The sequence below is a fragment of the Accipiter gentilis genome, chromosome 15 (genome assembly GCF_929443795.1).
Source record: "Accipiter gentilis chromosome 15, bAccGen1.1, whole genome shotgun sequence".
Lineage (NCBI taxonomy): Eukaryota > Metazoa > Chordata > Aves > Accipitriformes > Accipitridae > Astur > Astur gentilis.
In genome coordinates this window covers 30,170,834-30,186,825 of record NC_064894.1, presented here as the reverse complement: position 1 = coordinate 30,186,825, position 15,992 = coordinate 30,170,834, and the positions used below count along the sequence as shown (strand labels likewise).

General features: G+C 37.1%; 1 protein-coding gene across 3 annotated transcripts in view; it reads right to left on the bottom strand.

The window, feature by feature from the left end:
• Positions 1 to 596: 596 nt before the first annotated feature.
• The window catches only part of TRMT11 (tRNA methyltransferase 11 homolog), a 28,319-nt gene continuing 12,923 nt past the window's right edge, over positions 597 to 15,992 (bottom strand). For 2 of the 3 annotated variants that reach the window (XM_049818039.1, XM_049818040.1), the window contains 5 exons: positions 15,185 to 15,349; positions 13,720 to 13,792; positions 12,852 to 12,983; positions 9,381 to 9,501; positions 597 to 1,164 (listed from right to left, as the gene is read on the bottom strand). In XM_049818039.1, the coding sequence (XP_049673996.1) occupies positions 1,033 to 1,164; positions 9,381 to 9,501; positions 12,852 to 12,983; positions 13,720 to 13,792; positions 15,185 to 15,349 (623 nt within the window). In that variant the 3' untranslated portion in view covers positions 597 to 1,032. Of the gene's footprint in view, positions 1,165 to 9,380; positions 9,502 to 12,831; positions 12,984 to 13,719; positions 13,793 to 15,184; positions 15,350 to 15,992 lie in introns of all 3 variants that reach the window. The other variant, XR_007508213.1, reaches the window with a different exon arrangement.

The following is a 15,992-nucleotide window of genomic DNA, read 5'->3' as shown; positions in this document are numbered from 1 at the left end:
AGCGAGTTGAGAAGCGAGGCTTCCTCTGGCCGGAGCAAGTAGATACATTCACCAACGCCCTGCTGAAGAATATTTGACCACCAAAAGGAGAAGAACCATTAACATCCTGAATTAATGGGCTTAGTGGTTTTCAAATGAGGTATTTTCATGATGGACATGGTGTGGATTCAGAAAGTTTGCCCTTTAACAAATGCAGCTTCAATTTCAAAGATTTGATTAGGTTTAATACCATTAGGGAACCATTACTGATTTTATGCTGTTGTTGTTAACTGCTTTAACTATCAGTTTCTGAACCAGAAATTGCAGACAGTTGGCTTGACCAAGAGTCAAGGTTTAGGAATGCAAAAGCAAATCCAAGGTACAGATGAGCTTCAGATGTGGACAGGCTTCACAGGCTTTAATAGGCTCTCCAGAGTTTGTCAGGTCACAGGGGTTTTTTTGTTGTATTTTTGTTGGGGGGGTGGGGGAGGGCGGGGAGGGGGGGTGGGTGGGATGTGCACCCACATTTGTTTCTTTGTGGTTTTCATTTGTTTTAAATACTTCTGGCATCAGTCAGAGCAACTGGAATTCATACAAGCAGTTATTGCATGCAACAATTAAAAAAACTCAACAACAATCTTTTGTTTTATTGTATACCATTTACAAAAAAACAAAACAAATGAAAATGATCACCACCACGTGTTTCTAAAACAGCCAGATGTTCACAGTTTAAGAAGCCAAATAATACTACTACTTTTTTGTAAATGTTAATGGTGAAAGAACAATAATGGTTTTAGTCAATCATCATTAGTACTTGAAAGTACATATATAAATTAAATAAGACTCAAAAAGCTTGTACAATAAAATCTGCTATAAACAAAGCTAATTAAAAAGAACTGCTCTCAACCTGTGTTGTGGGTTTCATCTTGTTTTAAAATTAAAAGCAGTATTTATTTTTCTGAGGCATCCAAATGAATGTTCATATCCAGATGTCCTTACAAAGAAACACGATCTTCATTCTTTCCTCATTTTTTAATCTGTTTATATTATATTTTACTTCTGATTGTCTTTTTCTTCCTTGGCAATCCTCTTTGTCACACCACTGAAATACTTCTCACGGAAAGAATTGTGTCCCCTGTATGGCATATATTGACCATCCAACAAGTAAGAATGCTGATCTTGATCCTGCATGGTATCAAAATGCAAGCATTAGATTTTATGGGAGTATGTTCAGCATATATTGCCATTGGTTTTCCTCCAAACTTTTTCAAACAATTACAAGCAAGAGTAAAGTTGGTTTTGGTTTGGTTTGTTTTTTTTTACAATTCAATGGCAAACACTTAAGTCACTGGATTGATTGAAGAATTTCAAAATTAGAATGCTAAACCTTCCATTAGGATTAACAATAACATATACATCCTACTGCAAAGTCTTAACATTTACCAGAAATGAAATTCTGTATGCAATGAATTCTCATTTGACATTGATCAAATACAAGCTGTAAGCAGACAAGGGGGTTTTGTTGGTGTTTTATTGTGGTTTATGTAGTCATTCAAATGTTCTTTATTCTACTCTGTATGGCAAAATGATGCACGTTGTCAGTACCAGACACTTGAAGTGTTAACAGCACTGCATCACTAGAAATATCTCAGCTGACATCACCAGAATCCAATCCTTGCATGAATGAATGACAGCACAGGTACTATGCCACACAGACTTTTATAAAGGAAAATATTAAGTTTAGTTTCCAGAAAAAATACCATCTGGAGAATTCAATCACTCAGAGGTTTGTGGAGGGCAGATACAAACAGAAAAGGAACACAAATGACTGAAATGAGTTCCTACAGTTACTGAAGTGCAATCAGAGGATTTTTTTCTTGTACAGTATTCATGTACTTCTGAAAGTTAAAGTTGATACAGTAAATCCCTACACATAATACCTATTTGACATCAGCCAGGAACATAGTTTAGAAAATTGGACCATTATATATACAAAGGTTTAGTTCATCTTGTACTGTGGCTTTATACCATTAAGATACTTGTCAACTAATGTTATCAATACTGTAAGATAAACAATACATCACACTTTAATCTGAGTGCTAAAGAAAACTGATGGCAACTTTTAAAAATGGTTTTACACTTATGGTTGATGTCAGTTTATTATGCTCAATAGCAAGATGGAACCGAGATAAGCAGTCTCACATAGAACAACTGAACTGTGCAAAGAGAAAATAAAAACAAGTGTACGACAGTACTAAACCTCTGTTCCGCTAAATGTTTCTTCTCAATGCATCCTCACTGTCATAACTTTTTTAAGCAATGCAGCAACATACAGATTAGTTCGTTACGTAAGTTCACAGTTCAGAGTTATTTATTCATATTTGAAAATAAGTTTATTGTGGAATGCTTTAGCGTAAGTACTAGGAACATGGAAGTAGATTTAAGTCAATATTTAAATACTATGAAAGCATTACAATGCAAGGATTAACTGAATCCTAGTGGACAATCTTCCCCTCCAGCTATTCTGTAGCCTTTCTAGGCCTTCCCTTAGCAAGATCAACACCTCATCTTGCTTTGGATATCCTAATACCCACTCTAAAGGAGTGAAACAAAAGGTTTTTCAACACAGCAAGCTGCTTGTGTGCATGTACAAGTGCCCTCTTCTGGACACAATGAGATACTATGAAGTACTTCTCATCTGCTATCCTAGCAGATACCAGTAGCATGCCACTGGCTTAAATTAACTTGGTAAATGTTAAGTGCCACGTGGCTATCTAACACGTAAAGCATGTACACCAGTAGCAGCAAATTAGTTCTACTTAAATACCGCACTGTTGGAAAATAGCAGGAGAAAATGACCTCAGTAAACCCACTGCAGACATGGTACTATCTGTTGTCTTTTGGTCCCCTGTCAGAGACTGCCACCTCCAAAGCTGTTCTCAGGCTGACAATCAACAGGCTTTGAACATGTCCATGGGGAAAAAAAAAAATTACTATAGGCAGACAGGAAATGAGGACGAATTAAGACACACTCCCTCTCAAGCCAGCCTGTACCCACTTCTCCAGGTCTCTTCTACAGCACCACTCTGAGGAAAAGGGCACTTAATTCTTGCCCTGAAATTGCAAGTCAGAAATCCTTCTTTGACCTAAACTTATAATATATTTTTATAGCTTTAGGATGTGTTTTAATGATAATTCTACATAATTTGCTTGTTTTGAGAAATGGATGGGATATTTGACCCTGAAGGATAATGATATATGTGTCAACAGTATTTTAACATAAAAATTAATCCCCACAACCTAAGAGGTCCCACATCTGTACACCATTCATCTTGATTCCTTAAGTAACAAAATGCTGATTCAGGGTGAAGGGAGGAAGGAAGAAAGGAACTACCCCCCTCTACCCCCAAGCTGGTTAGGGCAAAGAGAGGATATGATATGTAAGACAACAAACTTCAAGTTTAACACAGCTGTAAGAGGACCATCTGCCTTCATCAAATGGAAACAGGTTTGGTGCTTTGGTGCATCACTCCACAGCAGAATCCATTTTGTAAATCCAGGCCTCATCAAAAGCTACACAAATCATTGCTCACTAGATGAGAGGAGGTCTGCAGTCAGGCACGGATTTCTTGGGAGAGCTTACAAAGGAAGCTCCTGGCCCATATCACAATCATTCCAGCTTAAGGGCTTCTATTCCCTACCTCACCCCTGTACAGACATGACTGCCCCATAAAGATGGTAATTGCTTTAAAGAAAAATAACAGATTGGGAATTGCTCCTTAAAAAAGGGGAAAGAAAATAAGAAATCCTGAACTACCTGGAGATGCCACTCACTGTTGATATTTACTGGTCAGAACAGTTTTATGGGCAACATGGGAACTGATCAAAGTAAAAGGAATTCTCGGATTTCAGAGACTAATGATCCGAACAAATTCTAACTTAGGGTATTTTATATCTACATTGGAGCTGAATGGGTACAATCTGAACACTAGGGATAGGCTGCATTTAACTCTACAGAGATAAGAACTGGTCAAAAATTATCTTCATGAAACGATTTGCTGTGACTATTTGGACTAGAATATGCCCGGGCATCAGGTACCAGCTCGTTTTAGTAAGGAAGCCAGTCAAACACCCTCAGTTAAGCTCCATCTTGAGTAGCATAAATTGGTAGAATATGCACTCTAAGTATCTGACAGGAATGTTTTGCAGTAAGAGAAGGTCTCTTATGGAGTGTGGCAGTGACAGTGTCAACTCTCCCTCAAGTACATTAACTGTCCAGTGCAGTTAACATGGATGTTTTTTCCTTTCTCTTGCCTTTTTTTAAAAAAAAGTTTAAATTCAGGGAATGGAGTTGAACCATTTTTTTTAAACCATTTTGTTTTAAAGGAGACAGTCTCTTTCTTCCTCTTAACATGACATACTTAGACAGGAATAAGGAGTACTGCTTGTTATACACAGCTGCATCTAGGGATGAGTAGCTTTTTTCATTTATTTCCTTTAAAACAAGTGTACATAGTTTTCAAGGCATAAAGTTTGTAATTGCTTACTCAACACAAAACAGCGAGACTTCCCAAGAAATCATTTCCAAGACTGATCAGCAACCATCAGCCTACTTGGCACTGTCAGCTCTTTCCCCGGTCTGCCAGCACTACCAAGACGACAAAGACTGCTTCCTTTATTTGTAAAAGTCAGAACTGAAGATGTTCATTAATCCCTGGTCATTCTTTACCATCATCCTTGTTGTCACTTTGAATAATTTAAGTTCTCAAAACTTAAAGTCTGCTCAAAACAGCAGACTAATTGCAAACAACAGTTATCACATACAACTTTTGCTCTGAAATGTTTTATGATGACTTCTGTGACAACTGAAAACAACAAAGCTCTTGTCAAACTGCACGCTACCAAATTGCTTTTAGCTAATTTGAGTTTTCAACTCAACACTTATTTGCTCTAAAGACAACACTAAAAAAGGTGTTACAGATCTCCAATAAGCAACAAGAGAAGTGGAAGAAAGAGGAGGAAGCTTCAAGATATCAAGAAAGCTTTGTTTTTGTTTAAATCCTGGCAAATATTAAGTGATATTCTAAAGGTTTTTATGAATCTAGCATGCCTCAGTTCAGCCCCAGGGTAATTACCCACATTCAGTTTTTGTTTAAAAAAAAAAAAGAGAAAAAAAAATCTTCCTAGCCTTATCACAGCTTCCTACCGCTCTACATCTGGTGCTAGACAGTAGCTACAGAAACCACTTGTACTAATGTTATACAGCTATAAACAACACTGAGCAGTTTCCAAATCAAGGTCATATCCAGGAACAGACACTGCTAAATTCAGTAGGAAAAATTCTACACCAGTAATGACTCTGGAGTGACCATGACACACAGAAATCCTGGACCCATTCAGTGTCATGGATCTGTATGCCTGATGCTCCAGAGTCCTTTCACGGGCTCAGAGTTCATTCTTCAGTCAAGTTTCCTGTTTCATCTTGCTACGTAATTTCTAGGTGTCTCTCGTAGCCCTTGTCAATTACAGATCTCTCCTCCAATATTTTTTTTAAGAAGTCCTGATGAGAAACTTCAGAACTAGGAAGCATGTACCAGCCAAATAGATACCATATATTTCTGTAAGACAGCCAGCAGAGGAATGAAACAAGTAATTCAGCAACAGCTGAAATAATTCAGCATGGGAAAATCAACAAGCCTCAGAAAACAGAAAGCTAGACATAGTATTGTAAAGAAAGGGAACACCAAACAATCTTACAGTTAAACACTGTTAGTAAGTCCACCCCTTCTGAAAACAGCTGGTTGATCACCAGATAAAGATTCCCAAGAACCCTTGTGTTAATAATGCTCTAAGTTTTTATACTCAAATTTTCCTACTGATTAACCACTTACCAGATATTTGACATTTAAATACAAATGATGACAATTCAGATATAGATGGCACAGACTGAGACCTTTCAGCCTTACGTAACTATATTTTTTAAGGCTTTTTAAAAATAAACTGGCACAATGGCAGGTATATTTTCACTTGATTTGGGCTGGAAAAATTGGTTCAAACCTCCTCTGACCTAAAGCAGAAGACTGGACTCCTACTAGATCACAGTTGACAGACATTGCAACATGAATCTACTCAGCCAACAGCTTCTCATTCTTCCACTACTGCTGTATTTCAGTTCTTACATACAAATGCCTACAGTCTTTGGAGAGCTGAACCAGTGTTTTTACTGATTCAAAAAAAAACCCCCCTCCCTTCACAGTTCAATGAGGGTAGACTCACACACAGTCCTGCCTGCTGTAATATCAATTAGAAAGTTTTATTTCAGGTTTAAAGAGACATTGGGGAGATCCATATCCATTTAATACCAGAAGAAGGGACACTAATGTCCACAGAAAAAATAATACATCAGGCTAGTAAGCTCTCACCTCGTATCATTTCTGTTTTGTTCCTCTCCCGTTCCACACTCTGGTTCTTCACTTCTCTAATTCTTCTGCCTTCAGAGTTTTAGAAGACTAGAAGTTTCTAGCTGGCTACAGCTAGCTGCCCTCTACAACAACTGCCTTCATTCACTTTTATTATTATCACCATAATTTAAGATTGGGGAGGAGGGGGGTTACTAATGACCACCACGGCTGTCCAAAAAAAGCATTAAATGTTAAAAACCAAACAACTCTTCTGCTCATATTGTGCACATGCTGGAAAAGCCTATTCATATCAACTCTGTGTTCCGTAAGAAATCTTTTCCAGTTGGCACGATTTCATCGTAAACTTAAATAGAACAGACTGGATGCTTACAAGACAGTGAGTTATATACCACCTTTTGTGAGGTTTTTAATCCAACATTTATGAACTTCATGCTTATGATTAAGTACAATAGATCAATACTTCAACTAGGCTTATTCACTTTTTACATTCACTTTGGTCTCCTTTATATTACGAGCACAATCAAATTGCACCGCCAATTTCATGTTCAGTAACTGATTGAATTAATCTCCAGTTAAGAGTTTAGAGTGTTGATAGTGAAATCGAATTTGCTGTGAAATCTGGAATTCATTATTGGTGGCAAATACTGGGGAAACTGGAGGACTGCATAATGACACTACAGGATTTGTAAAACTTCTTAGCCTCTTGCGAGTACTACACTAAGCTGAATTCAAAGGCACTTGTGAGTGCCTGTTACAAACCAGTTTAGTAAAGCAGACAGGAACTGTCTGGAAATATAAATGCTTATATATTCATAAAAAAACCCCATTCTTTTATTTAGGAAAAAGAAAAATGGCCAAAGCTCTGACTATTGAATTTTATGATCGTAATTGGCGAGTCAGAAGTATCCCATTCAAAGGTTGTTCAAGATATTAAAACAGGAAAAAACATGTCCCAGGTAAGGGACACTGGAGTGGCGAAATCTTAGATAGTTAGATGCCAAACAGCAAGCAGGCACTACCTAAGGAGTCAATATGTATTTGTTATTTGGAAAAGTTTTGCATCGTCAGAAACAGTACATGGGTTCTGGTATCTTTAAATTACCTAAAAGACATCTGGAGTCCTGAGTGTAAGCACCTGCACAGTTTTATCTAAGCAGTAAGCCTGCCAACTAGACTCAGGTGCTCAGAGTTAAGCATTTCCAGACATGAACCTCTCAAAGCATGTACTGAAGAACAGGTGATGCACAAGAATAACAAATGATGAAAGTCTATTCGCAGAAAGGTGGATATATTTTTTTAAATTAGAACATGTTATCCTACAGCACTGGCGTTAATAATAACTCCTGCAGAAAACCTCTGATGAACACCCTGAGACACGCATGTCAAAAACTTCCATAATCTACCCTCTTGGCTCACTGCTGGTAAAGTTGGCAGCTCTGGCTCGAAACTCCACATACAGTGTTTTAAAAAACATTCAGGTGTTGCTTGAGAATCTCAGTCATCATTAGCATTATGAATGCAGTACTGAAACCATGCTGCGTTATTAGAGCAAGCACCATGCAGACAAAGAAGTCTGACTGTATCTCCTGTCATTTAAAATAGCTCTTCCAACTGACCAGGAATGTACTAAAAACACTTGCTCACTGTTTGCATGTGTTTTCATTAACAATTTGCTTCACCTTTGTTTAGCATCTGTCCTGATTTCAGCTGGGACAGAGTTAATTTTCTTTCTAGTAGCTGGTATAGTGTTGTGTTTTGGATATAGTATAAGAACAATGTTGATAACACACTGATGTTTTCAGTTGTTGCTAAGTAGCATTTACACCAAGCCAAGAATTTTTCAGCTTCTCATGCCCAGCCAGCAAGAAGGCTGGAGGGGCACAAGAAGTTGGGAGGGGACACAGCCAGGGCAGCTGACCCCAACTGGCCAAAGGGGTATTCCATACTGTGTGACATCATGCCCAGTATATAAACTGGGGGGAGTTGGCCTGGGTGTGGGGGAGCAGATCACTGATCAGGAACTAACTGAGCACTGGTCAGTGAGTGATGAGCAATTGCATTGTGCATCACTTGTTTTCAATATTCCAATTCTTTATTATTATTGTCATATTATTATTATCATCATTCTAATTATTTTCTTCCTTTTCTGTCCTATTAAGCTGTCTTTATCTCAACCCAGAAGGTTTAGTTTGTGGGGGTTTTTGTTGTTTTTGTTTTGGTTTTTTTTTGTTTGTTTGTTTTTTTCATTCTCTCCCCCATCCCACTGGGTGGAAGGAGTAAGCAAGCAGCTGCATGGTGCCAGCTGCAGTTAAAGCACGACAGCATCTCTTTTAACAGCATTAAGTGAGAGAAGCAGCAAGAATGCAAAGGAGACCTGAATGCAATATTCCCTGGTCCCAATGCCTCGGGAGAGGCACTTGGCATGTCCCAAAACAAAAAAAAGCCAATGTGCTTCACCGTACTTATATCACAGCTACAATATTATTTCGAAAGCTAAAAAAGTACCACTCCAAAGATGAAGTGACAGAATTGAATACAGTCTACCTGTACTGCAAGACTCACAAAGGCGTTTAGTATTTACTTGGGCATCAAGTTACACTTTGGAATCAGTGGGAACTTAGGCATCTAGGCATCTTTGTGGATCAGATTCACAGAGTTCAGTTTTCCAAGAAAAGCATATGCAGCTTTCACAAGTAACCATAAGTTCAAAGATCTCTCTCTCACTATTAAGCAGCTTGCTCAGGATTAAAAGTTTATCAAAACCTGAGGAGAAAAAGGAAAAGACCAAAACCAGAACACTCCCCTAAATCACTACCCAATTTATTTTAAAGAAACGTGTGGCAATTTTACAAAAGCTCTAACTCCCATCATAAAAAACTCACGTGTGATAGAAATAAGGATCAAATGCTGAATACAACAAACTTTTCATGAATGTGATAGCTAGTATTTTACACAATATAATCAAGAATTCAAGCTTACCTTGAATTCTTTCACCTTTTCCATGGTTATCAGGCGCCTTGATGTGTGACTGGAAAGCATCTGCTCACAGTTGCTAATAAGTTTCAGGCATGGGTGGCGGGGAATGATCTCTTCTGTGTATCTGGAAGAAATAAACATTCATAGAGCTGTAAGCTCATGAATTGGAAGACGTGCGTCTGAAACTAAATTCATACAGATTCTTCACAAAATGGCTTAGACTAGAAAGTTGCTGTGCATTTTAATCTATTAAAGAAATTCAGGTGTTGGTGCTCCAGAGTTTTTACATCATATATTCCAATCATCTTGTGACATAAAACATGTAGAATAAATTAAAACCTCACAGTAAAGACACACATCCACACACATTTCCTACATGTATTTACATGATGTTAATGTATGCACACAGGCCTGCCTGTATAATTTCAATTAGAAAATACCTCAGCCTATCAGAAATAATAACTTATCCAATCAGAGCTGTAATTTTAAAAATGTATTCCACAGTCAACATATATAAAGTTGCAGGAACAACAGACTTAACTCTGGCTCCCTAAAAGGAGACCATTATGCTTCAATTCCAAGATGTATTAAACCAGCTTTCATTAGACAGTGACATTCCTGGACTTCGAAATTTGGTGTTACAAGTTTATCACATTGTAATTACTTTTTCTGAAGGGAAGAAACAAAAATCAATTATCTTTTAACATCAGATGGTAGCAACACTGGCTTGCAATTAAATCCTATCTATAGAAGCAAGCAGTTAGTGTTTTAAATGCCTCCATCTCATAAGCATACTACCTTCTATAGAAACAGCTTTCTCTAGATTGCTTTCAATCTCTGCAAATGCTGAAAGAGGAATTTAAGAATTTAAGGGCTTTGCATGGGACTACAGGAGCTAGAAGCATTGACCTAGCTAATAAGTATGAGAACAGACATCCTTCCTATATACTGAAATATAGATTAGCTATTTAGTCTTAGTTTTTGTAATAAACTTTCCTGTAATAGTTACAACATAATACTGAAAATGGTATATGGTATTGTCAGTGACTATTATTTCATGTAAAATGCTTGCTCTCATGATTCCCCAATGCTTGGGGGTCAACAGAAGTCAGACATTAAAAAGTAGAACTAAACAACTTTCACACCTATCACTTGAAGTTAAAAGATACAAAGGAGGAGCTTCACATTTTTCCTGTGAAGGAGTAGATTTTCTGAATGCACTTCACAAAGTAAATGTACTGTTCTGGGAAAAAGAGAAGTCACATGTAACAACTCAAAATAGGATCCATCCAGCTGCTGATGGAAATCTTGACATTTCTTAAAGATAATATGAGCTGTTAAACAAGACAATACCAAATATAGACTTGTAAATAGGAAAAAAACCAGACAGTACTGCCTCTTTGCATTGTTGCAAAACATCCAGATCGCAAAACAACCTTTCAGTTGCTTCTCACGTGTGGAATCAAGCCACTACTTTTGCTAGGTGAAGTCAGAACATGCTTCTGACAAAGGAGAATCAAATTAATTCTCAGCTGTTTTTTCTATTACACAAGACTTTTGATGCATCTAGTACCACCAAACTGCCTCTTTCTCTTACAAAGGTAGGCACTCTGCCACATCTTAAAAGTCTCTCTTCATAACCATATAAAAGCCTGACTGCAAAGGAATTAAAAGAATTCAGACTCAACAATGATTTCAATGTCAGATTGAAAGAGTAAACTTTGGAGCAAGATGCTATCTTGCAGAGGGAGAGATCATTATCTCTTTGTTAAAAAGCCTTGTCTGTTAGCATTAATGCATATATTTCTACATTCTTTCAGGTAAAACTCAGAACATTATCAAGTACGAAATATAGTAGCAGTGGTTTTAACAGACATCCATTTTAATCCTGTTTCGTTTTTGAGTTAAGATAATACACAAAGATCTCAAATAACATATGAACCTGATGGCAGGTGTTGCCAAGGGATATTTGATAACAAAACATATTAGTAGACAGCATCTTTTCTTCCCCTCACATACCTGCTTTAATGTTTGTTCCTGTGTTCATCATTACAACTGAAAATAAAGTGCCTACACTAATATTCTGTGCTGATATAGTGACTTCTGTATTTCAATTCATAGTAGTATGTACAAATTCACTTTTTAAGAGGCATCCCAACTGAAGCTTGAGACAGCCAACCTCCCCAAAAGAGCAACTAAAGTAGAACCAGAATGTGCAGTTCATAGTTACCTGAAGTTAAACACTTTATACTGCTGTACTGAGGACGCATGCTCTTAGCAATGTTCAGCGAGCAGACAAAAAGCTCTGGTATCTTGACAAACAGAATAAACTCAGTAATTCCAAAGACAGTTTATTGACATGGAAGTTAAGAATTCACAACCACACATGGTCTGTCATGGTTAAGCATGTATAGACAGACATTTTGAACAATTAGCTATAATGCTGTTAATGGCATTCATCGTTTTGTTTGTGAATAGTCTTACAAGAAAAAAAGCCTAAGATACAAATTCTATCATTAAAAAACCCCACAAGCTGCTAAGTGCACTCTTCTGTTATGGAAGCATGTAACAGAAATGGCTCCCTCTGATTTCCACATTTTCAAAACAGCATGTGATAATTGTATGTAGGACTGTCACAAGCCATTTCCATGGTGAAACCAGGGACAACAACCACTTTATGTATCAGTATAGTTTGACTATACATAGAAACATGTGACATTGCAGAAGCTACCTTCAGAGCAAATCTACATCTGGAAGACACTTAGTTACTGTACATCAACTCCCCACTTCACTGTGAAACAGCTTTAGGAAAAACAAAAAAAAAAAAACAAAACAAAACCCTCAAAACCGTATCGAAGAGATGCTGAAAAAAGATATGCAAACAGATGTCTTTCCTTTTAAACCCAGTTCTAATCCCAGGCTGCACTACTGAGCAGACAGCATCCTGCAGTCTCTGCTGGCCCCTCTCGTCCTTAACAGGGCTGCTCCCCTACGCTTCCTGCCTCTTGCTGCAATCTCTTGGTCACTTGACTTTTGATTTCTCAGAAGAAAGCTAAATTAGTAGTGCCAAATCCCAACGAGCCAATAATGTTCTCTTACAGGACATTGTTGTGCACCTCTATCAACTACTCTGGTAGAAACATATACTAATAAGAGCCTTGCCAGTACTATCTTAGAAATCTATCTGCACCTTGAAAGTCTAATTTTCTAAGCTTAAACTTCAACCCATTGGACATGCATTTGCAAGGACATGTGAAGGCTTTTTCTTTTTGGTAGTCAGGAATTATCTCCACCCAAAAACCTTATTTCAAAATCTGCTTTCCCTCCTATGAAGTTTTGAAATATGAAGTCTGAGCATTACTCTTAAGTGCTAGTACTATGGAAGTTCCAGCTCTACTATGCCCCAAAAGAAAGCACAGTGAGAATGTAGCACCCATTCTGACATACTACATACCAGAAATCAAGAATACATACTCAGGCCTGTAAATTGGCAGCCAATAAACTAATCTTCCTCCCATCACCAGATATTCTGCTGCAAACTTCAACAGGTCAAAAAAGATGTCACTTAGATGATAACTGGATGAAACGAAGATGTGATTGTCTGTGCTAAACAAAAAATTTAGAAGTATAAACATAAAAGCACATTTAAAACCTGCATTTTTAGTTAAACAACCAACAAAAAAAACCTAAACAAAAAAACCCAAACCACAAAATAGCACTACCTGAGATTTGCAAAACTACCTAGGACAATTCAGGAGTACAACTTCTACTATGAGGAATATGACTTCCCAAATTCCTCTACTGGCTCTTTAGACTATCATCGTTAGTACTTGTGGAAGTCAAAGAATCACAAGCATGTAGGGAATAGTTATTTCGCTCAGCATCTTTCTTAAGGGCAATTTAGAGTAAAGGGCAGAAGACAAGGAAGGCCAGGCAGTGGAGAAGCCATGTGTTATCTCCGAAGAGAAAGGAGCAGTGGAAATCCAAGAGAAGATTAAGGTAAAATAGAGGTATTCCATTTTAGACTGATTTTGCAGCTTGCAAGGACTGAAGAGAACTTTCTGAGAATATGAAACACAAGGTAATGGTGGTTTACAGAGACGAGAAATAGGATCTGAAATCTGAATACATGCAAATGATAATCAGGGAGAACAAAAAACAAGAGGATTTCAGGAAGTTGCATACTAGTTTTGCAAACAGAACCAAAAGGGCTTTTCTGCTTTATTAGTACTATCATTTTTTTTTTAACTGCTGACAGCCAACCAAGAAATAATAAAGATTCTAAAACTATGACTGTGTTTCCATTAAGACGTTTATATTCTACAACTGACAGTTTACTTACCTTCTTTCAGCTGACTTAACTGTTTCCTTTTGTGAACCTGTTCTGCGAGTAGCTTCTCTGATACCATATGGTGCTATACAAAGCAAATGCATAATGCAGAGATGAGAACCTCACTCTTTGTCAAAATAACATACAATTATATTATACACACACAACAGTGCACAAACTGTGGCTTATACAAAGTTAAAAAAACAGAAAAGCTTTTACAAAGTGAAAGTCAGTAAGGGTAATTTCTTCAAGATCTATTAAAAGTTTCTTGCTCCAAAAGGTTACTTTAAAACTGTTTCAAAGAAAGCCCTTCAGCTGAAGAGGCTTCTAGCAGCCAGACGTTTGCTGCACTACAAAGGACAATGCTTTTCTGTTTTGTTCATTAAAAGATACTCCTTATATTTCCAATATGTGACAAATGATCCCATCCTCTTTTGACAGACACAAACATCTCTCCTACAGCACTTAGCTAACCTTTCTCAAAATTGAATTGTATACATTGGAATTTCTTGCCAACACATTACATAAATAGTAATTCTCGCACAGACAGAGAAGAGCCAGAGATGGCTTTCTCTCATACATTTTTGCACATTTCTAATAGCATAATATACTTATTTCATGTTCAACACATTTCTTTTTGTGAGACTTGTTTTGGTATCATGGAAGCATGAATATAACCATTTTGTAAACAAAGTAGTTGTGACACATTTGCAAACTCAGTTCTAAGTCATATTAATGTTCTATATTGTCTTATTGCCAAACAGGCCAAATGAAAATTAGCAGGCAACCCACAAAGAAAAGTCACACTCTACTCCTAATTAATATGAATGTCATCCTAAGAGCCAGCACTAGAGACCAGAAATTGCTGTATCAGGGTCTTTTATTTAATCCCTTAGCCTCTACTCCCTCTCATGCATTACAAATGTGTTAAGTACATAGGTTTCTAAAAGATCAGAGGATCCTTTCAAACTGCTAGTGCTTCTAGCAGTTAAGGGTATCAGAAATGCATTAAAATTTCACTTTGGAAACATTCCAATAAGCACTTAACGTAAGTCGCGAAAAGTTCATCAGAGCTGCATGGCAGATTCCAGTGTCTTGCAGCTCAAGTCCTAACACCAACATGTACCATTCTGATAAGAAGTCTCTGTGCATCAATAAAGTTATGCCTTTACTGAATGAGACTTCTTTGAAGGATGATTTTCAGCCATATTGATTTCTACTGGCAAACATAGTATTCTCTCCATGGAAGAAAGTATTATCACCAGCTCCATTACATGTTTATAACTATGTTTAAATTAATGCAGAGACATCAAATGCAGATCCGATTTCCACAATGCAGCTCTCAATGGTCATCTTTTGTAATATGGAAACTGCAGATCTGAGCACTCAAGACATAAATTAATGTACACAGGCATAGACGTAGGCAATGATGTTTCAGTCATCATTATTAGGCAACAAAAAGCATGAAAAAACTTACGATCTGTAATGATTGCATCAAACAGCATCCCTTTTCGCCATATTGGTCTTGAAGAATCAGAAACTAGTGCATCAAGGTAATATTTCTCTAAACCATACTGTCGGAGATTAGCTCTGATATTTTCATCTGGTCCTCTCCATTTCTGGTTCTTTCTGCTTGCCTTGCCTGGGGCGGAGGGGAGACATGGAACAGAAAAAAAAAGCAACAACAAATTATTTTATAAGAAAAGCTTTTATATACTCTTATCATTTAATTTAAAGGAAAAGAACTAAATATCACATACAAACCCAGAGTTTATCTCCTGCCTTATTTTGCTCACTGTCACAAGTATTTGCAATAAACTTCACAAATAGCAAAGAATAATGAAAATACATGAGAAAAATTCTGCTGCACCATCTACATAGGGGCATCACAGAACACATTTACAAAAAATGTTGGTTTGTAAGATGTTCTCACTATCCATCAGTCATAATCCTGTCCAATAAGTCAGATACAATTTCCACTGCAGTTTTTCAGAGAAGAATGGGATTAGACCTCCTGGGTTAGATTACGAGAAGCTTCCTAGATCACAGGCTAAGAAAGCACCCAGCTGTTGTAATTACTATTTGGAACTTTGTTTTAGTTTTCATTATTCCTTTTATTAAATATTTCCTACTTAAAAAAATAAGTGAATAGCTTAGCTAGGATACATGTACATTTGTCAATAAAAATAAGCATGACCAAATAAATCCTGTGAAGATTAATGTTGCTTTAAAATCCACTAAGTATTGTCTCCTACCATCAGTATTCTTAAATTCCAGAGAGTAAG